Here is a 16148-nt window from a genome sequence, read left to right on the forward strand (position 1 = left end):
GAATAATCTTGTCAATCCTAATTATAAGTTCAAAAAAAACCCTTCATAAAAGAAAACCAACAAAAAAGTTTAGAACAATAGTGACCGAACCTATTAAATTAAATGTACTACTTCCAATTCTTAATATAAAATTTAATTTATAGTTTAATTTTAAATTATAAACTAGATTTTATATTAAGAGGTGAGGAAGTATTAATGGAGCAAGAGGGTGACATTACACTCAGTAATTGTATTTTTGCAAATCAACAGAAAAGTATTACTAAAATAATTTTATTCATGCAAATTTATTTTTAAATACCCATTTTTATGATATTATAATTTTGCTAGAAACAAAATTTAAAAAACCAATAATTTCTTGGCCAAATTGAAAAAAAATGTCGTTTAAAATGAGTTTGAGCCAAGCAATCAAGATCCAATTGATACAACAGCGTCTTAATGCAAAGATTAATAGACGAATATTTTCAGCAGAAATAATTGAATTAAGCCATTTAGAATTAGCTTATGAGATAACTATAATGTTCATAATTAATTTTGGCATGCATAGTGGGACATATCAGTAATTTATGAAATAACAAATAGTTTAATAAGACATTTATTTATAAGAAAACAAAATTTGAAAATATTTAATAATAAATGTGCATGCATGTTGATATTATTTAATAGATACATCTAGCAATATGATCTTTTATATAGTGTGCATCAATCTTAATTTTCTAGAGCATTCAGCATCTCGAGATAACCCTAACTTTTACGGTATTGGATACATTAAAAATAAGATTACGATACTAAATATGTAAAAAGAATAAAATCAGGATGTTAAATCTACCATATATATATATATATATATATATATAAAAGATCATACTACCGAATACATAAAGTAAATATCAGATAAAAAAAAAGAATACATAAAGTAAATAAGATCGGAGTGTACTATACGCAATTTTATCTAAATAATTAATAATTAATTCACATTACCCACACATCATTGACTATTAATTCATTTTGCAAAGACTAATTTATTAACTTATTTTCTGGCAGCATTTGAAGACTTTTCCTGTACTCGGCCTAACAAATTAAAAAACAGATGTCCATTACCGAAATGATTTTGGAACTATGTAATTCCATCAGCAGCCAATTGATACGTGTTTAACATGAGATGGCGTCATCCTACTGGATCTAATTGACACATCAGCGACACCAATTTGAAGAACAGGTTCAATAAATAAAAAAGAAGCGAATATGCGTATTTCAATTGCGAACTTGTGCCTTCCTCCGCTCACTGCTCAATATTCGTGACCATTTTTTTTTCTCTTTTTGGTAAGAAAAGCGAAATTTTCGTTTCATCTTTCCCGTCGAAGATTTTCCCCTTTCTTACTGTTGTGTAATCGCAGGGGAAACCAGAGGCAGAGCAGTGGAAGGCAAAGCATAGTTGACGAAGAATTGCGTTCAATAGCATTAGATCTGCTTGTAAGACTCTTTATACTGTCAATGTATTTGCGTCGAACAACGGAGGCGACCGTTGCTGGTATTCGATTACTTGCTCCATTATATCATTTCATATTCTGACTTGCTGTTCGTGTTCAGTCTTCCGTTTTGTTTTTAGATCCGAAACTTTTATGGCTCAGATTATGAGTAATCCTCTGAGATGAATCATGTGACTGTTTCTACAATGTTTGTGTCACGAGAAATGTTTGCTACCTTCTCATCTGACAAATGTTTTCGTAGTTCAACTAATCAGACATAATTCTTGTCCAAGCCTTTACTGCGCCAACAGAAAAAGAACGGGATCTGTAGCTTGAAATGTATATTCTCGGAAAACGGACGGAACCTTAAGATTTTTATCATTTAAGTATTCAAGATATAGACTTTTCTACGATATGATGGCTACTGAAGTAATTAAGGATGTGTATGATTGCATTCTTTTGCATCAAGCAACTCTGAGTGGAATGCCGGGGGCGGGGGCTTCCCCCCAACATTTACGCTACCTTTTTATAATGTTTCTTGTAAAAAAAAAAGGCTAAAATGGATTCCTGCTCCCCAACTTAAATATAGAGTTCAATTTGAGCCCCACTTATTGAAAGCTAGATTCATCCCTGGAGCAACTGTTTATTTGAATTATATGGTATACTTAATTGTTTTAATATATATATATATATATATATATAGGTATTTCTTATTCATGTCGAGCACACATCTTATTTGCATTTAGTGCATATGTTTCTGATTGTGATTTATTTGGATTATCAGAGATTTGAAGCGGAATACATCAAGATTCTCGACTTTAAATCCTGACTGCTGGAGAGGGAAAGGAGCTCTTGCTTGTAACTAAAGACTACTTGGACTGTCAACAAACGATGTTTTCTGCTTGTAAGCCAGCTGTAAAACCTGAAAACCATATTAGTTGTTAAAATCCTTCAAAATTCAGCGACCAGGTTCAGGGGGCGACTTGCCCCAAGGTGGTGAGTACAACCCTTATCCTGTAGCCCGGAGGGTGAATTCATCCCATACTGTAACGATGGATGATGATATGGAGAGCGGTAGTTTAGGGCCTTACCAGGACAAACTAAGAACATTTCCCAACATGCGTAGTAAAGCCTACACCCCACTGGTAAGGGACCTATGATCATCTTCTGTAGTCTTATTGTATTAATTTACTTGCTTTAATGTTTTATCAATAATGCATTCATTTACCCGACAAAAAAAAGTTTATTTATTGTATTTTTCATGTAACTTAACACCCCCTCCCCCCCCCCCCAAAAATTTTTTTTTTTTTTGTTGTATATGCTTTGCCTAGTAAGTCATGAGCCATTGCTGATTCAGTGTCTTCCTTTGGATATTTCATAGCCCCAGAAATTTTTGACTTTTAGCTTTTTGCAGATATTTCGTATTCTTCTTGGTATAAATACTCGTGTCCTGTTCATACTTTTGCTTCTGGGTCTTGGAGCTGTCTTCTACGTTGGAGCAAGCACATCTCCAATCCTTGTGTTTGTCTTCTCTGTTTGTATTCTCAGCTTCCTTGTGTCAATATATCTTACAAAGTGGGTGCTTGCAAAGGATGAGGGCCCTCCTGAAATGGTTCAGGTAAATCTACTTTCTTTGGTTTGGCTGATCTAGTATTTACTCATTTCTTCACCCCATTTCCAATCTATATTTCTGGGCTTCATTTTACTAAATTATTAGTTTGGGTTCAAAAATGCGTCCATGTAGTTTTAGTTAATTTCATATTATTTAACTAATGCCCTGTTTGGTTAGGACATAGGAAAGGCAGTCCATTTTCTTTGCCAAAAAAAAAAGAAAAGAAAAGAAAAGGAGATATATATATATATATATATATATATAACATTGTATTTATTATCATTACTCCATAGGAATTATCGCATCATCATCATCTAGATGGGAGAGATATTCCCAGATACAAAATCACCTTTTTCATTCATTCTTTTTTTTTTTTTTTAAATTCCATTCTGTTCTATTATGTTTACTGAATGGACTCGAATAGAGTGTTGACATGAAATGTGAAGTTTTGTACTTTTGCTTTTGGACTGAATGATCATTTTTGTTTTATAAGTTAACATAAAGCTAAGTTAACGCAAGCGGTAGGTAAGTATGAGGAATCTTTTTCTCGCTTGCCATTGGTTGGTGGAGAAATGAGAGATGAACAGATTTCACCAATATGATGTAGAGGCTAATTGTGTTTGGAAGAAAGCTGCACCTTCTGTTAGATTGTAATCAAGAATTTGGTTGAGACTCTGATGGCTTGAATCATTTACTTCAAGCTTCTTTTCTGTTTTCTTTTAATTCAGATGACAAAATGTTTACAGGTATACTATGGTTACAAAATTTTCGTAGTGAAAATATCTTAGACTTAATAGTTGGTCTGGCCAGCAGGCAACTCGAGTGCTAGTGCAGGAAGTTCTCTTAATGGTGGAAGAAGCCACTCTGATCTCTGTAATTAATGCTCCATACGAGCCTCTTAGGAAGTCATCAGTACCTTCTGTCTCTGACAAGACAGAGAGATGGTACAAGAATGGACATTGACGTCTAGTAGTCTAGTTTATTAGTACAGGAACTAGATACTTGTATTTGGAGAGGGAATAAGGGCAATAGCCATATCCTAGTCCTAGATGGTAGCTGAATCTTAGTCGTAGCATGAGTCAAATAAATAACATTTGAAGGGGGAAAAACATATCTTGATGTTACAGAAACACGAATAAAGTAATACCAGAGTGAAGAGATGACAGCATATGACAATAGAAGCTTCTGAAGAAGGCTGTCACTGAATCCATGCTGTGGCTGCACTGTAGCACATGTATTACCAGTTTTTATTAATAATTTCTTTCCTGTATTTATAGGATACTTCTCATCATTTGTGTTTTGAGTACTAGAAACACAAGTCTAAGGAAGCATGTCTCGAATGTCATTAAAAGAAATTTTTTTCCAAAAAGCCGCGGTCAAACAGGCTAATACTCTTGACATAGTTAAATTTCATGTCTGAACATTGTAAAAATCACTTGCATGCAAATCATATATTGCGGTGTCTTCTGTTGTTATGACATCTATTCATAACTGGATCACGTGCTTTGAACTCCTTCCTTACTTGTCCTGGGCTTGTTATATTGTTTTCTAGATATCAGACGCTATACGAGATGGAGCTGAAGGATTTTTCAGGACCCAGTATGGTAGTATATCCAAGATGGCAATGTTGCTTGCTCTGGTGATCCTTTGCATATATTTGTTCCGTAGTACCACTCCTCAACAGGAATCTTCTGGCCTGGGAAGGTGATGCTTAGATATTATCATCTATTAATAAACTATCTTTTGCTTTTACCTGTTCTTATATTTCATATACCTATATTCTGATTCAGGTCATCTTCTGCGTACATCACAGTAGCTGCATTCCTTTTAGGTGCTCTTTGTTCTGGTATTGCAGGATATGTAGGAATGTGGGTGTCAGTCCGTGCCAATGTCAGAGTTTCTAGTGCTGCAAGACGGTCTGCAAGAGAGGCATTGCAGGTTAAACCACTATTTTCTCAGAAAACTGTGAAAGGTCTAAAACTTCTATATTAATTGGGAAAGAATTGTGCAGGTAGCTACTCGTGCTGGTGGTTTATCAGCTCTTGTTGTTGTTGGTATGGCTGTACTTGGTATAGCAATCCTTTATGCCACATTTTATGTTTGGTTGGGAGTGGACACACCGGGTGCAATGAAGGTTACTGATTGTATGTATCATCTCCTTACCAGCTTACTCAATAAAATGTTCTTTTTTTTTTTTTTTTTTTTTAATTTTCTTGGCATGCACTTGGATAAACATGTATTGCCTGTCCTTTTGGAATATTTGGAAATTATATAATTGGGAAAATATCTTCCACAGACCTTGCTGTTATGTCTTTTTATTTGTACGTTAGTTCAAATAGCTTATTATATAATATGCTGATTTGTTATGTGTTGAAAAAGCAGGACTTTTGTTATTGTGATTAATGTTGATTGGACAATTATACATGAAAGATGATCATCTGCTTTTACATTGTTTCCGCACTTGAAATATTTTGAGTAGGCTTCTTTACATTTTCTGTCAAGCATTTGGTTTTTCTAAGGAGTTTGGAATAAAGTTTCATGATCTAGTGTGGAATTCTGGGGGAGGTAATGAGGGGTTAGATCTTGTGGCAATGTGCATTTTGCAGTTAAATGATGCATTTGATTTGAAGACATTACTATTTTTACTGAGCAGCAGTTCTTAATCATCTTGCTTGTATTGGACAGTTTTAGGAGAATAGAAGGCAAAACAATGAGGGGTTAATAAAATTTGTTGTCGAAAGCTCAATGACAACGTCCATAATACCCCTTACCCTCAATTTATGCTAATGCTATAACTGCACTGCGATTTTTATACTTGATGGACACCCCAATGGGGTGGAGAACCCTCCCCTCCATGTTAGCCATCAAGCTGGGAGGACTAACCTGTACAAGTAACCCGTAGCGCATTTGGTACTATTCAATATGTGACTTGCGTGTCTCATTTGACCTTTCCTATTTTCATTTCTTGGCAGCTATCATGTTGCATATCCTCTCTCTAGCTAATGTTTGACATTAGGACTCTTCTGTTTATAGTGCCTCTTCTTCTTGTTGGATATGGTTTTGGTGCCTCCTTTGTTGCACTGTTCGCGCAGCTGGGTGGTGGAATATTCACGAAGGCAGCTGATGTTGGAGCAGACCTTGTTGGAAAAGTGGAGCAGGGGATTCCTGAAGATGACCCTCGGAATCCTGCTGTAATTGCTGACCTGGTAATTGTTTTCACTTCATTTTTTAAAAGAGCTCAGGTATTAGAGTTGGCATTAACTTTATGTGAGTTTTGGTACTTCTTTTCCGTGCTATACAACTTTTAATTTAATGTGGGTTGATTTTGCATATTAATTACTTTTCCGTTCAATGTTACATTAATGTCTTTTATGGTGTTCTTTAAAGAAAGAAACATAAATATGTTCATCCCAATCCAACTGTGTACCTTAAGCAAATGCGGTTTGTGCTAAACCACAAGTGAGACTACGATGGTAATTTTATGTGATATCCTGACATCAAGGGTCCTGATTTGGCACAAACAATCACAGATTTGTAGGGGCGTATGATAGTTAAATATACAATTTCTGATTACCTTTGTTTCCTTGGCCTACTTTTCTTGCTGATCTTTTGTGTCACATTTGACACCAGGATTATGGCAAATGTGATGCTCATGGTTTTTCTGACAAAATGGAAATTCGATTTTCAAAAGTCATTTTAGAAAAGCCAATGTAAATTTTTCATTTTATGCCCTGTGCGTGGTGTTTGTTCTCCATGGTGGTAGTGTGACAATGTGCATGTACAATCTATAAGTTTACATACTGGTTTGCACTTGTTTTTAAGGTTGGAGACAATGTGGGAGATTGTGCTGCTAGAGGTGCTGATCTTTTTGAAAGTATTGCAGCGGAAATAATCAGTGCTATGATACTTGGGGGAACAATGGCACAGCGGTGTAAAATAGGTCAGTAACTGATTACTGCTATCCATGTCACCCCCCCCCCCCCAACAAAAAGTTATTAGTGGTTTTTATTATATATGCTCATCTGATTTGATTATTTTTCTTTGCTTCAGATCCGTCTGGCTTCATCTTGTTTCCTCTTGTTGTTCACTCATTTGATCTGGTGGTTTCATCAGTTGGAATATTTTCAATTAGGGGCACACGTGAGAGTGGTGTTAAGGCTCCCATTGAGGATCCAATGACAATTCTTCAGAAAGGATACTCTATTACGATAGTTTTAGCTGTTTTGACTTTCGGTCTGGTAATCATTCATCTTCGATTATTTTGTGCTCATTTTTTCTAGTGCAAATTTTCTGGATCAGCCAATGCTGGTGTTTTCTATGCTGTGGTTTTGCGAATGAAAATACATGTATAGGAATTCAACTGCAAGACATCTGCATTAATTTTTAAATTCTTTTTACTTATCTGTTCTGCTTTCTGTTTGATAATAATTACTCTACAGTCTACTCGGTGGTTACTGTACACAGAACAAGCTCCATCAGCGTGGTTCAATTTTGCCTTGTGTGGGTTGATTGGTATAATCACTGCTTACATTTTTGTCTGGATAACCAAGTATTACACAGACTACAAGCATGAGCCTGTGCGTGCAATAGCCCTTTCTAGCTCCACGGGTCATGGGACAAATATAATTGCTGGGGTCAGCTTGGGCCTGGAATCAACTGCCCTTCCTGTCCTTGTCATTAGTGTGTCAATTGTCTCTGCATTCTGGCTGGGTCACAGCTCTGGGCTACTTGATGAAGCAGGAAACCCAACTGGTGGGCTTTTTGGCACAGCTGTAGCAACTATGGGAATGCTGAGCACCGCTGCTTATGTTCTTACCATGGATATGTTTGGTCCAATTGCTGATAATGCTGGAGGTATTGTAGAGATGAGTCAGCAGGTAGTTCTAGATTAACTATTGTCCGAGGTTTTATCTCTAACTTTCCCACATAAACTGAAATAACTTGTGTTCTTCATGTGTATTCTTTACAGCCTGAAAGTGTCCGAGAGATCACTGATGTTCTTGACGCAGTTGGTAACACAACCAAAGCTACTACTAAAGGATTTGCTATTGGTTCTGCTGCTCTTGCTTCTTTCCTTTTGTTTAGTGCTTATATGGATGAGGTTTCTGCATTTGCACATGAACCTTTTAAACAGGTGGAGAGAACTGGATCCTAGTATCCTAATACTAGTGTTATTTTTATGTTGTACTGCACTCATACTGTCATACACTTGAATTTTGATGAATTCCAGGTTGATATTGCAATTCCAGAGGTTTTTGTTGGTGGGCTATTGGGTTCGATGCTTATTTTTCTGTTCAGCGCTTGGGCTTGTTCTGCTGTTGGCCGAACTGCTCAAGAAGTTGTTAATGAAGTAAGAAGGCAGTTCATTGAGAGGCCTGGCATTATGGTGAGTTTGGATTTCTTAACTAACTTCTAAGCATTTGCAAGTTTAGCGGTTAACCATCCCTGTTCTCTTTATAGGAGTATAAGGAGAAACCAGATTATGGTCGATGTGTTGCTATCGTAGCATCTGCTTCACTGAGGGAGATGATAAAACCTGGTGCTCTTGCCATCATTTCGCCTATTGTTGTTGGTGGGTTAATTGCTGTGTTTTTTATTGCGCATTTTACATGTATTACAGTCATTGGTACCTACTTTGATGGAAAATGTTCACATGAATGTAAGTTTAGGTATCTTGATGATATAATTGCATGAGTCTCATAATTGCTTGACGGGTCACATCATGTCATGATATTGAATTTTAATGAGTATGTATAATCATATCTGGAGTTGCATATCATGAATCCCAACTCCTGGATGTGTTGCCAATGATTAATGTTTGAGCTTTCAGTTCTTAATTTCAATTGCTTTCAAATTCATGGGTTCATTCCAATCGCCTTGCTCCATAGATCTGAAAACGCTACTTCTTCATTTTTTTGGGGTTATTAGATCTTTTTTTTTTTTTTCCTTTTTTTTAATTCAAATCTACATCATGAATGGGACGCTGAACATGGTTATCACTTGCAGGATTTCTGTTCCGAATTTTGGGTTACTATACAGGGCACCCGCTACTTGGGGCTAAAGTTGTGGCTGCCTTGCTGATGTTTGCAACAGTTTCTGGTATTCTGATGGCACTTTTCCTGAACACTGCCGGTGGTGCCTGGGATAATGCAAAGAAGTACATTGAGACTGGAGCACTTGGAGGCAAGGGTAGCGATGCTCACAAAGCTGCAGTAACTGGAGACACGTAAGTTACTTTTATCATTGTCTTTCATTTAAATAAATAATAAGCCAGTATCATACGTATTTGAGTTTGTAATGCTACTCTAGCTCTGGTAACAATGCCCAACCATCTTGCTTTATGAGGTGACATGGTGCAATCAAGGGGGTTTGATTGCGTATAGGAGGATTCCTTCGTTATATTACTTTTGGGGGTGTAGTTTTGACTTAAACTTGGATTCGAATTCGAATCTTTCAGCCCTAACTCTAATATCACTGGACCAAAATTCATCAGTCTCCTGTATTCTTTCCCATTACTGGACTTTCTCAGAACTAAATTAAAAATTTAGACTAGTTTACGAGAGTAGGACTGTCTTTGGAATCATTGAGCTTAAAAGTTATGGCCTCAGTATTTGGCTAATTTTTAAGGTGAACTGGCACCTTAATAATCGTGGATATAAACAGCATTTTGAAGTTACATATTTTGTCCAGCTAGTGCATGTGATGCAGATTTGACTTTTATTTGAAGCAAATAAGTGACTTGTCCAAGTTCCCACCTTAATTTGATCATAATGTGCTCTTTCTGGATTTTCCTTTTTTTTTTTGGTTTTTCTTTTTTTGGGTGGCCAGAAAGATGGTAGAGATTTATGTTTTCATCTGTTTTTTAACTTGTGTTGCAGGGTGGGAGACCCTTTCAAAGACACAGCTGGGCCTTCACTTCATGTTGTTATTAAGATGCTTGCAACAATTACACTAGTTATGGCTCCAGTCTTCCTGTGAGAGTGAGTTGTTTGACAATGATATCTATTGCGGCTTAAAAAAATGCATCTATGTGCCATCTTGATTTTGATGATTTTGGAAGAAGAGATAGATATAGTATAAATCTATTATGTACATTGAAGGTCCTGTTATATATATAGTCCATTAATACTAAACTTTTTAATGTCCTCCTATCAGAATAAGAATTGTTGTATTGATTGCTTATGTTATGTAAAAGTAGTCGTTAGCTTTTATAATCTCGTTTTTTGGGCCAACTTTTATGATCTCATTATACCTTATTCCCCTAACATGACCTGTATTATACTCGAACCTATTTATACCCACCATGACGCCATTCAATTCATGATATAGAAGGTAGAAAGTGATTTTGAAGACTATATTTCATTTTTATTCTATTATATATTTGATATTCATTATATTACGTTAATATATAATAATATTTTAAGAAAGATAAATGGAGTACGTATGTTGGTCCAAAAAAAAAAAGGAAATACGTATTTGATTTTAAAAGAAAAGCAAAATTTATTTATGTGAGCTTTACCGATAGCTACAAATTCTTTTTCTATTGGTTAAACCTTTTTTAGTTGTGTTTATTTTTCGTAACAATTCTTATGGTTCTTATGGTTTTTTAATGCTTTGTTGTGGCATGCATGTTTTGTACAACAAAGTATAATTTATCTTAGGTTCTTAATATAAGAATTAATTGACTAATCTGAGTAAATTAAACATGTTTGTTAAGTTAGTTATTTGTAATAAATATGAGTTTTTTTAAACTATTCTTATTAATTATATGTATTAGCTATAACTACTATTTTATGAAATTTTTAACATGTCCAATTACTATAATGGCAACTTTGAATAAAAATAAACAAATATAAAACAAAATACATTGAGATTTTATATTTATAATCAAATTAAAAATCAAATTAGTTCTTATAGTTCTTGTATCAATGATCAGAAGTAGTAGTTTATAACTACGGGTTTTAGCTGCTTAAATGCAAGATTTTAAAATTAAATTTGTGTGAATGTAAAAGCGCCTATGAGAGAATTACTCTCAGAATTGGATGACCATGCTCAAATTTTACCATGTCAAATGGTGATATAAAAGTAGTATACATTTAACGCCGCGTAAGAAAAAGGGGCCGAGGCAAATAGAGTATGGATCCTTTGAATGATGATGTAAGTATAATTTTAATATTATTTTTTAATTTATCCTTTTTTCATTTTAATTTTCTTTTTATTCTCTTAACCATTTTCCCCCATATTTTAGATTTAAAAATATAGTTTTTTTTGCCTTAGCATTGTTAATTTAATTAATAAATAATTTATATAGACTTAAACTAATTTACTTATAAAATTTTTAATTTATTCATGATGGTAATAAAATAAAAAATAATGATATTTTTAGTCTGTCATATCGATCATCTATTACTTCCTCTATTTCATTATATTTATCCTTTTCAGAAAAAAATTGTTTCATGTTATACGTTCTTTCTCCATTCTTGTAGTGAAAATTATATTTTTAGAGGTATCAAAGTATTGGTACAAACCTATAAAGGATAAATTTAGTAAAGTATATGTCATATTCTCTCTCTCTCTCTCTCTCACACAAAAACACACACATATTATATTTATTAGGAAAAACTAATATGCCAATCCTTATACTTTTCTTCCATTTTAAATCAGATCCTTCAACTTTTTTTTTCTTTTTATGAACTCCTTATTTCCGCCGTTTAAGCCGTCCATCCCTGAATGTTAAAATTGTTATAACACCATTTGAGTAAATCCACGTAGTGTAACATCCTAAGTTTTTATCGGGTTTTAATAGCCCCTTTTGGGTTGATTTTGAGGATAGATTAGTGATTTAATCTTGATCTGGGTGTTTGGTTTGAATTTGAGTTTTGTTGGAGGAATAGGTTCGCCGCGGCGCACCGGGAGTTTTAGAGGGGAGTGTCTTCTCGGGAAGGTTTGGCCGCTGCGAAGTCTTGGGGACGCCGCGGAGAAGTTGTTCTGGTGAGCGAGGCTTCCCTTTCGGGAAGGTTTCGCCGCGGCGAATGTTTTCTGGGCGAGCGAGAGTTTCCTCTCGGGAAGCTTTCGCCGCGGCGAAGTCAGGTTTTCAGGCGAGTAATCCCTCTCGGGATTAGTTCGCCGCGGCAAAAGGTCGCGATTCTATATAATCGCTGGAGGGTTCAGTTGTACGAAAATAAGAAAATCTGAAGGAGGAGAGAGGAGCTCTGCTAGGGTTTCGGTTTTGAGGCTTGGGAAAGTCATTTCTAAGGATCCATTACCTCAAGTAAGTGATTTTAACCTCTAATCTATCTTCTTGATTGGAATTTATAAGGATTTATGGTGAAACCTTAGGATTTTCTAGGTTGTGATGGAACTGAGGTTTTTGACCGATTGTTTTGAGTTTAATTGATTGCATTGGGTTAGTTTAAGTATTTAATCGGTGTAGTTTTCCTGGATTTAAAGAATCTTGAATTTTTGGAGCTAGGGTTTATGGAAATGGATAATTTGGGATTGAGGATGATAATGTAGAGATTGATTTTGAGTTTTGTGAATTGGGTTATGTTAAGGAGGGTTAAATTGGATGTTTAATCGGTTTATATTTGTTGTTGGAACCTTAATTGCTCAAATGAGATGTTGGAGGTTGAATTCCTATAGTGGGTCCTTGAGGTTTGAACTCTAATTGATGCTTGGAAGGAGACTTGATGTTTTAATAGACTTTGAGGACTTTGGAGTGTTGTTTTGATAGTTATACCCTTTGAGTTGGGTAGAGTTTTGATGGGAGATAGGAATTTTGTGTCCCCAAGTGTTGTTTTGGCCACATTATTAGTTTGAAAGCTAATATATGATGGTTGTGTGTTTGTGTGCTTGTGTAGACCGGTTGTGAGTCTTGGTGGTGCACGGGGCCACATCGTTGGTTGTTGTTCCTTGCTCAGGCGAGAGGTAACCACTTTCCAATCCTTAGTACTTGCTTCTGTGGTATTGTGAGTAGATTTGTGTTTTGGTGCTCCAAGTAGTAATTGTGTTCAAACTATATGTTGTGTATAAAAAAAAAAAAAGGAAAACCGTCTTGTGGGGTTTTGTTTGATGATGAATGAAATCTTAAAATTGTGAAAGATATGCCACTGGATGAGGTCAATTGTGAAATGATTATTACTCTTTGATTATGATTTGAGCATGATGCATTGATTGGGAATTGGTGAGAGATTTGTCTGTTACTACCACGTGGTAAGGCCTCCATTAATGCATGATGGTTGGCTTAGTACGTCTCCCATAGTGAGGGATAGGCCTTTTGGCTCCCTACGTCCCCCAGAGTGAGGGATAAGCCTTTTATGGCTCCTTACGTCCCCCATAGTGAGGGATAGGCCGGCTTCGGCTCCTGAAAATCCCCCAAAGTGAGGGATTTGGTTAATGGGAATTGCATCATTTCACTTGCATGATTTATTGTGGCTATCTTGTTATTATATTACTTGTGAACTGCCCCACTTGACACCTCACGAGCACCTATTTAGTAGTACCTAGTATTGGAAAGGTTGGTTACTGGGACTTTGTCTCACCCCGTGGTTTACAATATTTTCAGGTGAAGTTTCTAGGCGTGCGCCTTCGGGAAGGGACACAGAGGCTTAAGCTTGGTTAGCTTTAGGCCTCTAGCCTTTGTTTATGTATGAATATGTTGTATATTGCCACAGTTAGGGGTCTTTTGTGATATTTTGATTGTTGATCTATTGTAAATTGGAGGATACGTTACCTCCTTGTTTTAGTTGGCCGGAGGCCATTGCTATTGTTTTATGGAACTTTGTTATACCTGGTGGAAAACAAATTGGATGGGCTGATTTTTGGATGTATGTTGTTACCCGGGCCAGAGGCTCGGAGGCCCAGTGGATTATGATTGAATGAATGATTTCAGTTGCATGCAACGGTTTAAATGTGAATTCAAAATTATGCAAATTTCTTCCTACTATGGTAGTTCATTTAACAGATTTTCCTTTTCTACCATAGTAGTGATTTTACGATGAGTTATGATGTTTTGGGAGGTTAAGGGTCTTACACGTAGGACATGACCGGAGTCTTTTTTACCAGATACCAAATTCTCAAGTTAAAGGCGCAACTTGTAGTCGCATTATTATTTTGAGATTAAGCAAATACCCTGGTTAGATAGTAATGGTACCACTACTGTCTCGTAGAAAGGCTCCTACTCCATATTTATGTTTGAGCAAACTGGATAGCGTCTTTTCTCCCTTTTTACGCATTAAACACAAAATCTAAAATAATTTAATTCATTATATATAATGCTGTATTTAATTTATTGAAGGAGACAGAGAGTGATAGAAGGGTTATGAATCATAAGTACATGCAAGAGACACAGGGCATGCTATTACTATTGAGTTTTTTAACCCTATTTCTTATATGTCAACACATGTACTAAGTAGCTACCATGTTATTTTGTTCACCTTTGTTTTTTGGACCTAAAACGGAGGAAAACATAGCAGCAGTATACTTTTACTTGTTTCCATTATAAATGAACCAAGAGAGCCTTGTTCATAACCCCAAAGACATTATTTGGCTTGAAAACTTCTTCTTGAAGGTTTTATGCATCGACATTAATAAAGCCATGACAATAATCATCACCCAACTCTCTTTCATCACTAATTCACTATTTTCAAATACCTTAATATCACCTCGCTTAGCTTCATCTACATCATGCCCGGGTTTCAATAGATACCCAAAATATAACCAGTAAACTACAAATAATTCCTAATGAACGAAGCTCATAGACTCAACGGATAGAAACAATTTTCTCTCACCTGATTGTTAAACTCAGAGACTATGAACAGTGCTATTTTGAAAGCTTGTTACTATTTTGTTCACTCCAAAAACAAAACTCTTGCACCAAAGCTCATCCTCAACACTCATCTCTTCTGCCTTTTTTGAATGAAATAAAGATGCCAACAAATATGGCTTCACTCCAAGTCAATCTCGCCACATTTGATCCAACTGGAAGCCACATCAACTTCTTTCAATGATGCTCTAACTTGGTCTGACAGATTTTAGACGGAAGGACTAACGTCTTTAACATTTAAAACAATAAGGATTCAATAAAATGAAAAAAAAAGTATAAGGACCTAATTAAAAACTGAGGAAAAGAATAAGGACTGGCAAATTAATTCTCCCTATTTATTATTGTAGTCAAAGCTAATCACCTTTCTCTTTATCTGACATTTGGTTGCTTTGATTATATGACTCGTGGCATCTCCTACTAATTTTTCAGAGGCTTGATAAATTATAGAGGAAAAAAAATATAAATATTAATTATGAATGATAACAACAAACTAAGGATGTTAAAGGAGGGGATGCTTTTCACTATTTTTGGAATAAACATTTTTTAATTTAAATGATTGAAATGATTTAAAACAACTAAAAAATTAAATTGAAACCAAACTAAATCAATTAATATAAATTTTGATAAAAAAACATAAAATTTATAATAAATCACATTATTTACAAATGACATAACTCGCGCGCAGCTAACATACTATGAAATCGCACGGAGGATGACAGTCAAATTTCAAAAAATTCATGGAATTATAGTTAGGTTCTTGATAAAATCTTTTACAAAAACATGTAAATATTGATTCAGATGGTTACAAAATTAAAATTTTTTTATTGTATATAAGAAATTAAAGTTTTAAATGCATATTAACAATTTATATTTTAAAATTTTTTTTAAGATCAAACTGTTATTAAATCGATACTTTTTGAATTTAAATATCATTTTTAATAGGAAAAGCTACTGTATTCCACGCAAGTAATTTAATTCTCTAAAAAGTTTCATAAGTGAAGAGTGTCATATTTTACGTGGGAAATTCAAAATTGTTGCATGTTAGTCACTTAAGATTTTTTAATAATTAAATAATTTAACTGAGATGATAATTTTTCTTTAAAAAAATCTCAAAAAAAATGATTGTTGAATTTTGAAATTCTAAATCAATATTAGTTATTACATTCGTAAAGAAAATAATTACATTCAAAAAAGCAAGTGAAAAAATATTTTTATAATAATTTTTGATTTAAAATTTTAAAATTCA

General features: G+C 34.9%; 1 protein-coding gene across 2 annotated transcripts; it reads left to right on the plus strand.

The window, feature by feature from the left end:
• Window positions 1–1304: 1304 nt before the first annotated feature.
• Window positions 1305–10292, plus strand: LOC114733547 (pyrophosphate-energized membrane proton pump 3). Of its 2 annotated transcripts, XM_028921018.1 has the most exons (16): window positions 1305–1320; window positions 1395–1528; window positions 2251–2611; window positions 2881–3084; window positions 4631–4782; window positions 4869–5016; window positions 5090–5222; window positions 6112–6284; window positions 6901–7018; window positions 7129–7316; window positions 7518–7955; window positions 8048–8212; window positions 8309–8464; window positions 8539–8650; window positions 9085–9304; window positions 9957–10292. In XM_028921018.1, exons 3-16 carry the CDS (start codon window positions 2519–2521, stop codon window positions 10054–10056), a joined length of 2400 nt encoding a protein of 799 aa, XP_028776851.1. In that variant the 5' UTR covers window positions 1305–1320; window positions 1395–1528; window positions 2251–2518; the 3' UTR covers window positions 10057–10292. The 2 variants fall into 2 exon arrangements, with proteins under 2 accessions (XP_028776851.1, XP_028776852.1); XM_028921019.1 differs by lacking the exon at window positions 1305–1320 and having other exon boundaries at window positions 1395–1470.
• The last annotated feature ends 5856 nt before the right edge of the window (window positions 10293–16148 follow it).

The sequence above is a fragment of the Neltuma alba genome, unplaced genomic scaffold (assembly GCF_004799145.2).
Source record: "Neltuma alba isolate B1F8T4 unplaced genomic scaffold, ASM479914v2 tig00013014_pilon, whole genome shotgun sequence".
Taxonomy (NCBI): Eukaryota; Viridiplantae; Streptophyta; class Magnoliopsida; order Fabales; family Fabaceae; genus Neltuma; species Neltuma alba.